This window comes from Scyliorhinus canicula, chromosome 7 (assembly GCF_902713615.1).
Source record: "Scyliorhinus canicula chromosome 7, sScyCan1.1, whole genome shotgun sequence".
Taxonomy (NCBI): domain Eukaryota; kingdom Metazoa; phylum Chordata; class Chondrichthyes; order Carcharhiniformes; family Scyliorhinidae; genus Scyliorhinus; species Scyliorhinus canicula.
This window is the reverse complement of record NC_052152.1, coordinates 111,114,619-111,127,828: the sequence shown is the minus strand read 5'-3', so window position 1 is coordinate 111,127,828 and position 13,210 is coordinate 111,114,619. Positions and strand designations below refer to the sequence as shown.

At 45.3% G+C, this 13,210-nt stretch overlaps 1 protein-coding gene across 8 annotated transcripts in view; it reads right to left on the bottom strand.

The window, feature by feature from the left end:
- Positions 1-13,210, bottom strand: part of lcp1 (lymphocyte cytosolic protein 1 (L-plastin)) — a 114,223-nt gene that overhangs the window by 38,362 nt on the left and 62,651 nt on the right. For all 8 annotated transcript variants that reach the window (XM_038802663.1, XM_038802661.1, XM_038802666.1 and 5 more), the window contains exons 3-5: positions 12,498-12,655; positions 9,950-10,076; positions 6,331-6,466 (exon numbers count right to left, since the gene is read on the bottom strand). In XM_038802663.1, coding sequence (XP_038658591.1) covers positions 6,331-6,466; positions 9,950-10,076; positions 12,498-12,655 — 421 coding nt within the window. The remainder of the gene's footprint in view (positions 1-6,330; positions 6,467-9,949; positions 10,077-12,497; positions 12,656-13,210) is intronic.

Below are 13,210 nucleotides of genomic sequence, written 5' to 3'. Positions count from 1 at the left end.
GTACCGGACGTGATTGTGGAGGACCAAACGGGGTTTGTTAAGGGGAGGCAGCTGGTAGCCAATCTAAGAAGGCTACTCAATGTGATTATGATGCCCCCGGAGGGCAGAGAGGTGGAGGTAGTGGTGGCAATGGATGCCGATAAGGCTTTTGACCGGGTGGAGTGGGACTATTTATGGGAGGTGCTGGGACGGTTTGGGTTTGGAGAGGGCTTTGTGGACTGGGTTAAACTGCTATATCAGGCCCCAGAGGCTAGTGTAAGGACGAACAGGACGACATCTGAGTATTTTAGACTACACCGCGGGACAAGACAGGGATGTCCCCTCTCTTCACTGCTGTTTGCGTTGGCCATGGAACCGCTGGCAATTGCTCGGAGAGCGGCAAGGGCTTGGTAGGGAATGGTCGGGGGGGGGATAGAACACAAGGTCTCGCTCTAGGCGGACAACCTGCTTTTGTATGTGTCAGATCCAGCGGCAGGGATGGACGGGATTATGGAAATCCTAGGGGAGTTTGGCCGGTTTTCGGGCTACAAGTTGAACATGGCAAAAAGCGAGATGTTTGTGGTGCAGGCGAGGGGTCAGGAGAATAGGCTGAGGGAGCTACCATTTAGGCTGGTTGGGGTAAGTTTTAGGTATCTAGGGGTACAAGTGGCGTGCGCCTGGGGTAAGATGCATAGGTTGAACTTGTCCAGGCTGATGGAGCAAATGAGGAGCGAGTTTCGGAGGTGGGATGCACTCCCGCTGTCACTAGCGGGGAGAGTACAGACAGTGAAGATGACGATCCTCCCGAGATTCCTGTTTATTTTTAAGTGTCTCCCTATTTTCATTCCGCGGTCCTTCTTTAAAAGAATCAATAAAATAATCCTGGGATTTGTTTGGGCGGGGAAGTCCCCGGGGGTAAAGAGGGGGATGCTGGAACGGAACCGTAGCGAGGGGGGACTGGCGTTGCCAAACCTCAGCAACTACTACTGGGCGGCTAGCATAGCCATGATAAGGAAATGGATGGTGGGTACGGGGTCGGTTTGGGAGCGGGTGGAGGCTGCTTCGTGCAGGGGCACCAGCTTGGCAGCCCTGGTCACGGCTCCCCTGCTGTTTCCGCCGGCCAGGTACTCCACCAGCTCTGTAGTGGTGGCGGCTTTGCGGATTTGGGGCCAATGGAGGAAGCAGGCGGGGGAAGTGGGAGCGTCGGTCTGGTCCCCAATATGTGACAACCACCGATTTTTCCCGGGGAAGATGGATGGCGGGTTTCGAGCGTGGCGGAGGTGGGAAGGATGGGTGACTTGTTCCTGGAAGGGAGCTTCGCGAACATGAGGGCGCTGGAGGAGAAGTTCGGGCTGGCGAGTGGGAATGACTTTTGGTACTTGCAGGTGCGGGATTTTGTACGTAGACAGGTCCCGTCCTTTCCACGCTTTCCACCAAGGGGGATCCAGGACAGGGTAATTTCCAGGTGTGAGGTAGAAGAGGGGAGAGTCTCAGATATTTATAAGGAGCTTATGGGAGCGGAGGACACAGGGACCGAGGAACTGAAACTTAAGTTGGAGGAGGAGCTTGGTGGGGGGTTGGAGGGAGGCGTATGGGCAGACACTCTGAGGAGGGTAAATGGAAGCGCAACATGTGCCAGGCTCGGTCTGATTCAGTTCAAGGTGGTTCACCAGGCCCACATGATGGTGGCCCGGATGAGCAAATTCTTTGGGCTGGAGGACAAGTGTGCTAGATGTGGGCGTGTCCAAAACTCAGGGGATACTGGCAGGAATTTGCGGACGTCATATCCCGGGTACTGAAAATAAGGGCGGCGATAAGTCCAGAGGTGGCGATTTTTGGGGTGTCGGAAGACACGGGAGTACAGGAGGGGATAGAGGCCGACATTGTGGCCTTTTCTTCCCCGATAGCCCGGCGACGGATACTGTTGGCCTGGAGGGATTCAAAGCCCCCAAAAACCGAAGTATGGCTGTCGGACATGGCAAGCTTTCTCGGCTTGGAAAAAATCAAGTTCGCCTTACGAGGATCACTATCGGGGTTCGCCCGGAGGTGGCAACCATTCATCGACTTCTTCGCGGGGAATTAATCGTCAGCGGGGGGGGGGGTGTAGAATAGTGTAGAGTAGGGGGGAAGAATAGGCGGGTATATCTGCAAGAGTGGTACTGTTATTTGTAATTGGTATCTGCACACTAATGCATATTGTTACTGTTTACAATGCCAAAAATACCTCAATAAAATTGTCTGTTAAAAAAAAACAATGTTAAATGAACGTCAATATGTAAAAGAAGCGACAGAAGGAGTGATATGAAGTGCAAAGTCATTTATGGTGAGCTGCATCGAGATTAAGTGTATAATTGCCCCAAAAACTTGCAAATCTGTGGCAATAGTTTGAATAAATGGCAGGTATCAGTTCCCGAACGTCAGGTGACTCCCTATGGTCATTCATGCTCCATGTTTGAAGTGGTATGAATGTGTTGGCATCTTTCGCTCCATATTTTATTTGGCACCATATGGTATGAATGTTGGATTTTCTTGGAATTAGAACTATTTGTTCAAGCTAATCACTTAACTTGTTTTATGCCAACTTGGCGTATCTTTTATATCCACCTGAGCAAGTAAATGGGGCCTCAATTTATCATTTCATATGAACAAGATCTGCAACAATCCACCACTCCCTCAGTGATACATTGAAGTGTAATTTCAAACCTTAGAGTGAGGCTTCCTATTTTCCAATTTTTGAGCATGAGAGAATTTTCACAAACTAAACATTGATTTTATTTATAGGAATTACACAAACGTAAGTATTTCCCTCCCTAACAGCACTGTGGGTGTACCTACACCACATGGTCTTCAGCAGTTCAGGAAGGAACTCACCACCACCTTCTCAAGGGAAATTTGGGGTGGGCAATAAGTGCTGGCCTAGTCAGCGACGCCTCCAACCCATTAAATATTTTTTTTAACAATCCAACTTTCTGAGATATCACAATGAGTATTAGATGATGCCTACATAATGTATATAATATGAAGGAAAATGGCAGGAAGGAAGATAGTCATGGAGGTCAATCATATCAGTCCCAGAACATCGCTGCAGGAGTTCCTCAGGATGGTGTCCCAGGCCTAACCATCTTCAGCTGCTACATCAATGGCCCTCCTCCATCATAAGGTCAGAAGCTGATGGTGATTGCCCAATGTACAGTACCGTTTGCAACTTCCCAGACACTGAAGCAATCCATGTCCATAAGAAGCAAGACCTGGACCATATTCATGCTTTGCCTGATCAATGGTATGTAACATTCATGCCTTCTATAAGGCCATGAAGGAGCCCACACCAAGTAGTTCAAAGAAACTTAATTTTTTACAATAATTATTGTACACGTCACACAGTAGACGCCAACTGGGTCTGCCTTGTCGGTGCCTAAATGGCCGGCTTTACAAATCATCCAAATATACATATTTTAGAGGTCTCCAGGCCCCTTCAAGGGAGAGCCTGTATTCTGTAAGGTTCACGGGGAAGTTAATTGTTCCCATCCCACAAGATACTTGCGGATTATAACAGTGCCACACAAGTGCCAGGCAATGGCCATCTCCAACAAGAGAGAATCTAACCATTTCCCATGACGTTCAATGGAATTACCATCACCAAATACCCCATCAGCAATCTGGGAGTCACCACAGATCAAAAAAACAAGTGGAACAGCTACATAAGCGCATATCTGCTAAACTAGGGCAGAGGCTGAATATTCTGACCCAATTGGCTCACTTCCTGTTTCCCCAAAGCCACTCTGCTACCAACAAGGTCGGGAGTATAATGGAATACTCCAAGTGCCTGAATGAGTGCAGTCCAAAACTCAAACATCTCAACACTAACCAGGACTAAGTCCATTTACTTGACGACCCATCCACTGGCTTAATTATCTACTCTCTTCAACTTCATCAGAACTTCAAGAAGGTGGTCTTTCCGCCACCACTATCTCACGGGAAATGCCCATGACGTAATGAATAAAAATAACATATATGGCAGTGTGAACATTGGATTTTAAACTGAAAATTGCCATATCAAGTGGTATAATTAGAGGACAGAAGGTAGAAAGGATGCACAAAGATGTTTCTGAGACCAATGCACAGTAAATACATTTTTAAAATAAGGATGATTAAATAATTATATAGCTATTGCTGGGACCTATGTGAGATGGAGATGATTTTGAATAAAAAATGTAGGTAGCACAGTGATGGAAAATCGTTCCCCACCCAATTCCTAGTCTTAGTCGTATGACCTTGGCAAGCTCCTGACACTTGCTGCATTCCCATGAGGAGGAGGTAATATGGTGCAAGAGATGCTGCCAATTCATTGCCCTTATGTTACCAAGTTGACTAAGGAGCTGCATTAGAAGGCACCTTGGTGCCAGCTATGAAATAGGGTGGTGGAGATGGATGTAGAGGAGAAGAGGAAGCCTTTTTATCAGAGCCTATGCCAAATAGAAGCAAAGGATGCTGCAAACCTGAAATATAAACGGAGATTGTTGGAAAAGCTCAGCAAAGTTGCTGGACAGGTTTCTCTGTCCCGCCGCACCAGATTCTCTGTTTCGCCGGCTGGTCAATGGGGTTTCCCATTGTGGGGCAGCCCCATGCCGTAGGAAAACCCCTGGGCTGCTGGCAAAACAGAGAATCCCAACAGCGGAGAATTCAGCCCAATATTTCAGTTCAAGGCATTCTGAATATCTTGCCTCTCCCCACAGGTGCTGGTTATGGGCTGGTTTAGCACAGGGCTAAATAGCTGGCTTTTAAAACAGACCAAGGCAGGCTAGCAGCGCGGGTTCAATTCCCGTACCAACCTCCCCGAACCGGCGCCGGAATGTGTGGCGACTAGGGGCTTTTCACAGTAACTTCATTTGAAGCTTACTTGTGACAATAAGTGATTTTCATTTTCATTTTGGGTGGTGTCATGACTGCTCAGTATTTTATGGGTCTTTTTGAGCAAAAGAGATCTGGGAATATAGATGGAGGGACAATCAAAGAGAGAAACGGTCGTTATCAAGCAAGAGATCCCTGAAGATCAGAGGAAGTTGAGTTTCTGCATAAGGAAGGCCACATTATATGATGAAGGAGCATAGTAACAAGGTGAAACCATTCAGTCCCTCGACCCCTTCCGCCAAGGGTCTTCTGCAGCTCAATTCCATTTATCTGTCTTTGTTCCATATTTCCTCATATTCTTGCCCAATGAAATCTGTCAATTTTAGACTTGAACTTTTCAATAGATCCAGCATCTACCACTGTTTTGGGGGGAGAATTTGAGATTTGCATCACCTTTTAGATTCTACTCCTGAACCCTAGCTCTAAGTCTAAGGCCATGACCCCTTGTTCTGGATTCCTTCACCAGAGGGAGTAATTTTTCCACATCTACTCTGTTAAACTCCTTAATCATTTTGAAACACCTCCGTGATTATCCACCAATCATCTAAATTCAAGGAAATGCAAGCCTCGTCTACTGAACCTGTCCTCGTAATTTAACCCTGTAAACCCCTGGTATCATTTTGGTAGAACTTGGCAAGTTCAGGGGTGATTTGATTGAAGTTCCAAAAATATTAAGGGGAACAGATAGTATAGATGGGGAGACACTATTTCTGCTGATTGAGGATGAGGGGACATATCTAAAAATTAGAGCCAGAAATCAGGAAACATGTCTACACATAAACAGTGGAGTTTGGAACCTTCTTTTACAAACTGTAATTGATGCAAGATCAATTTTAAATCTGTGATTGATAAGATTTTTGTTATTAAGGCATTAAGGGTTATGGGGTGAAGTCGGGTATGGACTTCGATCACATATCAGCCGCAATCTCATTGAAAGATGGAATAGGCTTGAGGGGCTAAATGTCTTCTTCCTGTTTCTATGGTGAATCTGTGCTCTTCCCCCCTTCCAAGGCCAATACAGACTTCACGGGGTTTGGTACCCAAAATTGCAGTTCACCAAATGGGGTCAAATCGCAATTCAGCAAGTAACATCTTTGATATTTGAATGTTCATTGAACAGGTTACATGTGCCGATCGTTCTCATCTGTTCGAAAAAGTAAATCAGTGCTTTTACAGTTAATTTTAAAGTATTTTTTATTTTATTTTAAGTTTAATCTTCTGTAAAGCACAGACATGGACTGCAACAATGGCACTGCCAGAGGTTTGTCGGCATCGACTGCTGCCTCTAGTGGTTCCCTGGTGACATGGGCAACATAACTACAAAGCTATAGGACAAATATTATATTCCCCACACCACTTGGTGCAATCAGAGAGGAATGACGGGACAGTTTTGGACCACAGCGACCCTGGCAGTAATGTGCGAGGAAAAACGGAGTTACTTACCAAAGGATGATACCGTTCCCAACAGCAGCAAAAAGTTCAGTGTCACTGTTGGCATCCATAGGAATCAGTTGCTGACAGTCTGGATCCTTCTCCAAAGCCTTGTTGATCCAATTAACAAAAGCATATCTTTCTTCCTCTGCAACAAATGCGACTTGAATAGTGATTGTTTTGCTCAAAGAAAATAGGGGCACATGCTGGAGACATCCAGAACAATCAATGTATTCAGCATTTGCTCAAAAGTACCTCTTTTGTTTTAGCCCTCCCCTTGTACATGAGATACAGTACAATGTACAGTCCACAGTATCTTACAACACAGTAACTAACGTACCAATAATTGAGAACATAAAATTCCTATTGCCAAAATTGAAAGAGAGACAGACTTTTGAATTTCATCAGCTGCTGTGGTGGGACTTGAGCTCTTATCCACAGAGCATTGGCCTGGGTCACTGGATTACTAGTCCTATGGCTTTTGAATGCCTGTCACAACACACAAGTCCCTGCTTAAAAAAAAGCAGCATCAAAGAAATGTCAGCCAATAACAGGGGATGGAAATTTTCCATTTTTTCACAGCGTTGCAGCGGTTGTGAAGTAGAATTTATTTCACACAGCGAGTGGAAATGACCTGGAATGCGCTGCCTTCAAGAGTGGTGGAAGCAGGGACGATCAATGATTTCAAAAGGAAATGGGATGGACACTTGAGGAAAATAAATGTAGGGCTACAGGGATAGGTAGGGAGAAATGGAGCTGACTGAATTGTTCTAGAGAGAGCTGGCACAGGCTCAATGGCTGAATGGCCTTCTTCAGCACCATAATGATTTTAATTTTAATGCAGGAATTTTATTTTCCCACCCAGGAGCAGGCTAGAAAACAGGTGGAGGGTGGTGCATATAATCAGATGGGATGGTGCTATGTCTGTCATCTACCTGTCTCTGCTTCTACTTTATCAGTGGTAGGGTCAGTGTTGGATGACACGCCAACCCCTGGGCTAATTAATGGCCACATAAGAATCTCCTCCTAGCGTCAGTTTTACCAGCAACTGGCGTGCCCATGCCATGTGACAAGGCCTGGCTATGGGCTTGATCTCCTATTTAAGCACCCTGTGCCCAAGATAGGGCCACCTGCCCTGCTTGAATTTCACTCCCCTTATTGCTCCATCCTCCCGACTGCCACACTCTCACTCCATCCCCTCACATGGGCCTTGCTGAAAAGCCCAGTGAGTTCACTGAACTCATCTCCAAGTCCAGCCTACATTACATCTTGTCAGGGACCAATTGCAGTCCCAGTAGTGACTACTGTTCCTGGAGAAGCTGCTGGGACTGGAGAGCTGTCGGCCATCTGACTTCCTGGCCGGTAACTCTTGGAGGTGTGACATCCTCGCTCACAGGTCATAAGCCACCGAATGGCCTAATGACCATAAAATCTGGCCAGGGCTTCCCAAAGATGACTTCTCAGCCAGTGGGTGGTGCCACTGCTTCTGTGTAAAATTCAGCCCTATGACTCCATGACTGATATGTGAAATGCACAGTGAGTTCCGTTAAATGACTCATTGCTAAGTGGGGAAATCCCACATGACATCCTGCATGTGTGAAAAATGCTATGTGATATATATCCATGCAATCATTAATTCCTGTGTTTAAAACTAGCTTCACGCCCACCCCCCTTCTTAAACTGTTCTCAGAAATATGCTAAACCCTGCCGGTAATTCAGATTGCTTAAACGTCTTGTAAAATTACAAAAATTGAAGAAACGTTGCAACTGACAATTGGGTCACTCCTCAAATCATTGGAGAATATAAATTGTTAAAAATAACAGTATGGTGTGGCTGTTTAGAATATTCACCACACAAACTAGTTATGTGAACCAGTTAGCTATAACTAAAATTACATAAAGTATTCAATGTGAATGATAATTAATTATATGTATAAGATAGATTTGAAATCTCACAGGAATAGATAGTTGTAAAATTAACTTCATGTCAAATTGATTTAACATGTGACTGTAAGGCAGGGGTGGGCAAACTACGGCCCACGGGCCGCATGCGGCCTGCCAAAGGTCTTTATGCGGCCCACCAAGATCAAGTCATTAAAAAAAAATTTTTTTTTTAATAAGGTTAATGGGGGGGGGGGGGGGGGGGGTGTTACTGGTATAGGGTGAATATGTTGACTTGAGTAGGGTGGTCATTGCTCGGCACAACATCGAGGGCCGAAGGGCCTGTTCTGTGCTGTACTGTTCTATGTTCTATATGAGGCGCCCAGAATCATAACCGGGTGAAGCGCCATTTTTGAAAAGTAGAGAAAAAGAGGGCTAAAGGCAGGATGCCGCCGGGGGAAGCACTGAGGTATATGCCGCACACTAATTGGTTAGAACCGGGACTATTAATTAATATATTATGCGGCCCTTTAAAATTGTGAATTTCTTGCACGGAAAAGTTTGCCCACCCCTGCTGTAAGGTGTACCATAGATTATTAATTTATATTTACATACCTGAAATTCATATATGAATAAAAATAGTGAGTCAGGTTTAAAAACTAATAGCTGCAACAGGTAAAGTATTAAATTCAGACGAGTGAGTCTATTAATATTGAAGTATTAAATATTATTGACATCAATGACTTCAGACCATGAACTTTGTCCTCCATTTTGTACTTTTCCGTCCTGGTGCCAGTCTGCATCTTCTTCTCATGTTTTTGCTTCCAGCTGGCCATGATCTTTATTCCTCTATTAACGCCTACTCTGGACCAATGCTTTGTTCCCAGGTTGTGTAATTTTTTTCACATTTGCTTCACAACAAAATTTAGTTCAATGTTATGAAATCAAATTAAACCATAGCCACTAAATTGGCTATTGTTTCAGGGTCCGAGGACCAGAGATCATTATAGTGGGATATAATTGCTTGTACAGCATGCAAGAAACAATACTTTTCACTGTATACTAATACATGTGACAACAATAAATCAAATCAAATCCAATCAAAAAAATTTCCGAGGATGCATTTAGACAATGCTAATGCTATATATAGTGTAGTGCCTATACACCAGCTTTCTGAACCCTCACTTTAAAAATACACATGGTGATCATCATTGAATTATACAGAATGCAGAAACCGGCCAATTGGGCAGCATGGTAGCACAGTGGTTAGCACTGTGGCTTCACAGCACCAGGGTCCCAGATTCAATTCCCCACTGGGTCACTGTCTGTGCGGAATCTGCACGTTCTCCCCGTGTCTGCAGGGGTTTCCTCCGGGTGCTCCGGTTTCCTCCCACAGTCCAAAGGCGTGCAGGTTAGGTGGAATGGCCATGCTAAATTGCCCTTAGTGTCCAAAAAGGTTTGGAGGGGATGTTGGGTTACAGGGGTAGGGTGGAAGTGAGGGCTTAAAGTGGGTCGGTGGAGACTCGATGGACTGAATGGCCTCCTTCTGCACTGTTTGTTCTATGAATGTCTGTGTTTAGGTTCCACACGTGCCTCCTCCCACCCCACTCCATCTAACCCAATCAGCTTATCCTTCTATTTCTTTTTCCTTCATATGGTTATCCAGATTTCCCTGAAATGCATCTTTTAAAATCATTCAAATGCAGTGAACTAGAGCACAGCAGATGAAGAATGAGACACTGCGACATACCTGAGTAAGAGTGTTGGGTTCCTTCACTGGATTTTTCAGTTCCACGAACAGCACAGATTCCTTCCTTCTTTAAGAGTTGCTTTCTGAATGTTTTAGCAACATCGCTGCTCTTTAAACCATGGAAAAGCTGTGAAAATGCAAGACATGAGTATGAATTCTCAACAATATTCTATTTCCTGAACTCTTCGTGCTTAGTATATATTATTGATTCTGCTATTCTTTTGGAGTGAAATTATTCCAATCAATTGCAAAATAAATTTGCCATGTTTTGCTGTAGCAAGACATCTGCTGTTAGACTGATGGAGAAGATGTGGGGCACAATCTTCAGCCACGCTGTGCCGGAAAAACAGCTTGCTGCAGCGCAGCATGGCCGATAAAAGCCTGGAGACCCCACTCCCAGGAAACACGTGGCTAAACACGCTCGCTTGGGAAGATCACGCCCATGGAGTCAGAAGAATAGCTCAAGGTCACACTGGATGTCACACCTGCAAATAGTCTAGTTCGGCCTCAGAAAGTTGCCAGGTGGATGATGGAACTGGTGTATAGGGAACGGAGTTTGTGGCACAGGCCACAAACAATGGTCTGGTCTTCCCAATATTTAATTGGTCAAAATTGCTGCTTATCCAGTACTGGCTGTCGGATAAGCAGTGTGACAAATCAGAGAGAATGGAGAAATTGAGAGGAGTGGTGACATAGTAATCTTTGTATAATTCTATGTGAACCATTTCTCTGAAATCAAACTTGTTTCTGGTTCTAAGATCTTTTATCTTCTTATGATTACTAAGGGCTGGATTCTCCGGCCCCCCCAGCCGCGTGTTTCTGAGCAGCGGGCTGCTCCCTGGTGACTGGATTCTCTGTTCCTGCCGCCTACCAATGGGATTTTCCATTGAAGCCACCCCATGCTGCTGGGAAACCCACAGGCGGGGATGCACTGCCAGTGGGAAAGGAGAATCCCAACGGTCGGAGAATTCCAGGCCATACTTTCCATATTCCTAGTTACGTATTAATCTCCCACTCTGCATAACATATACCCCTCTTCGTTGCTTAGTAATTAAATATACAGACAAAATGGGGAAAAGTGTTTTTGAAGAATACATTTCAAGAGTTTATGCATTGGGCCATCTTTGAAGATTAATATGCTTTATGTTCGAAAAGAGATTAATTTTAACTTTAGGAAATATGGTAGTGCACGACTTGAAGGGAAGTATGGCAAACATAAAGCACATACTAAATTCAGAAAATTTACATGGTAGCAAAGGCTAAACCAAGAATTCCTTCCTTGCCTTTGTCAAACTATGGGCTAAATTCTCCGATGTCCGTCGCAATGCCCGGGACCGGCGGCCAAAAACGGCGCTGATGACTCCGGCATCGGGCCCCGCAAAACATTGCGCATCCTCCGGGCCCGAATGGGCCAGCAGCGGCGTTACGCAATTCACATCGGTTTCACCCGCTGCGGAAGTGGCGCGTCGGTTGACATCGGGCGACTTCATCAACGCCGTCCGGCGAGACATCACATAAAGAGCCCCCCCACCCCCACCCAACCCACCGGCACTCGCAGTTTGTCAGTTCTCTCTCTCTTTGTCAGTTCTCTCTCTCTTTGTCAGTTCTATCTCTCTTCCTACCCCCCAACCCACCGGCACTCGCAGTTTGTCAGTTCTCTCTCTCTTCCAAACCCCCCCCACCCGGCACTCGCAGTTTGCCAGTTCTCTCTCTCTTTGTCAGTTCTATCTCTCTTTGTCAGTTCTCTCTCTCCTCCCCCCCAACCCCCAACCCACCGGCACTCACAGTTTGTCAGTTCTCTCTCTCTCTTCCAGCCCCGCCCAACACCCCAACCCCTCACCCACCGGCACTCGCAGTTTGTCAGTTCTCTCTCTCTCCCCGGCCTGTCACCCATCTCAACGCTGAACGGCGTCAACCATCAGCACTGGTTGACGCCGTTAAATACCTACTTTGATTAACGCCGACGTGACCCGTGTCCATCCGGGCCGGAGAATAACGGCAGCACATAAAACCATTGCATCCCGCCGGCCCCAGCCATTCTCCGAGGTGGGCGGCGGGATTGGCGGAACGCCGACTTCTGGCGGGTGGGAGAATTCTGGACATGGCGGGAGCGGGATTCTCGGCCGTCCCGGGCGATTCTCCGACCTTGCGTGGGGTCGGAGAATTTCGCCCTATATCTGTTTTTCAGATGAGACATTAAACAGAAGCCCTGCTGCACTCTCAGACAGTGTTAAAGATATCACAGCACAATTTGAAGAGGAGTTATCCCTGCTGTCCTGGCCAATATTTATTCCACAGTCAACACCACTAAATAAAAAAAGGTCATCAGCCCAATTTCTATGGCTGCTTATGGGCCTTTCTGTCCACAAATTCACTGTCCTATTACAATAATGTGCCTACACTTCAAAAGTAATTCGCTGTAAAAGCTTTTGGGGTAACCCAAATTCTTTCTTTTTTGCTTAATAGTGCAGGACTTTTAACAATAATATTCAAGAACTCAGTCTTTTTAAGCCAAAATTAATTTTTAAAAAGTAAATCAGTGACTTACTCCAACAAAGTCTTCAAAATTGATCTGGTCCTTCTGACTTCCAGAGGCCAGCAGCTCATCTTTGATTTCTCGTATTTTATGGCCTGGTAGATCTAGATTTGCTGCTTTAAAGAGGTTGTGCAGCTCATTGTTATCAATATATCCAGAGTTATCGGTGTCTGAAAAGAAAAAAATATCCAATTAAAACTTGTAAAATCCTTTATATGAAAAGAGGGCTAGAAGCATTTGCCCCATTGAACCTATTCCGACACCCAGCCTGAGTAATAGACATCTGGGCTAAAGTTTATGTTTAAATGTAATTGCCATCTGCTCCATGTTTCTGTTCAAATTTATTTTCATATCGCCAAGCATAAAATGACATTATACTGGCAGCCAAATCCGAAACCATTTGACATATGTCCACTCCCGTCTCCATCAACTTTGCGTTTGAAGTCTGTTGTGGAGCGGGGTTAGATGTAGGGGAAGGGAGTTGGTGGTGTACATAGGAATTAGGAGCAGAAGTAGGCAGTTCAGCCCTTCGACTCTGCTCCACCATTCAATCAGATCATGGCTGATTTCTTCCTGGTCTCAAATCATCCTCCTCTTCATTGTCTGCTTTCCCACCTATTTTAGTTTCACCCACAAATTTTGATATGTTTTAATAATAATCTTTATCATTGGTATGTTTTTTGATATGTTTTGATATGTTACACTCTGTCCCTCCTTGCAGATCA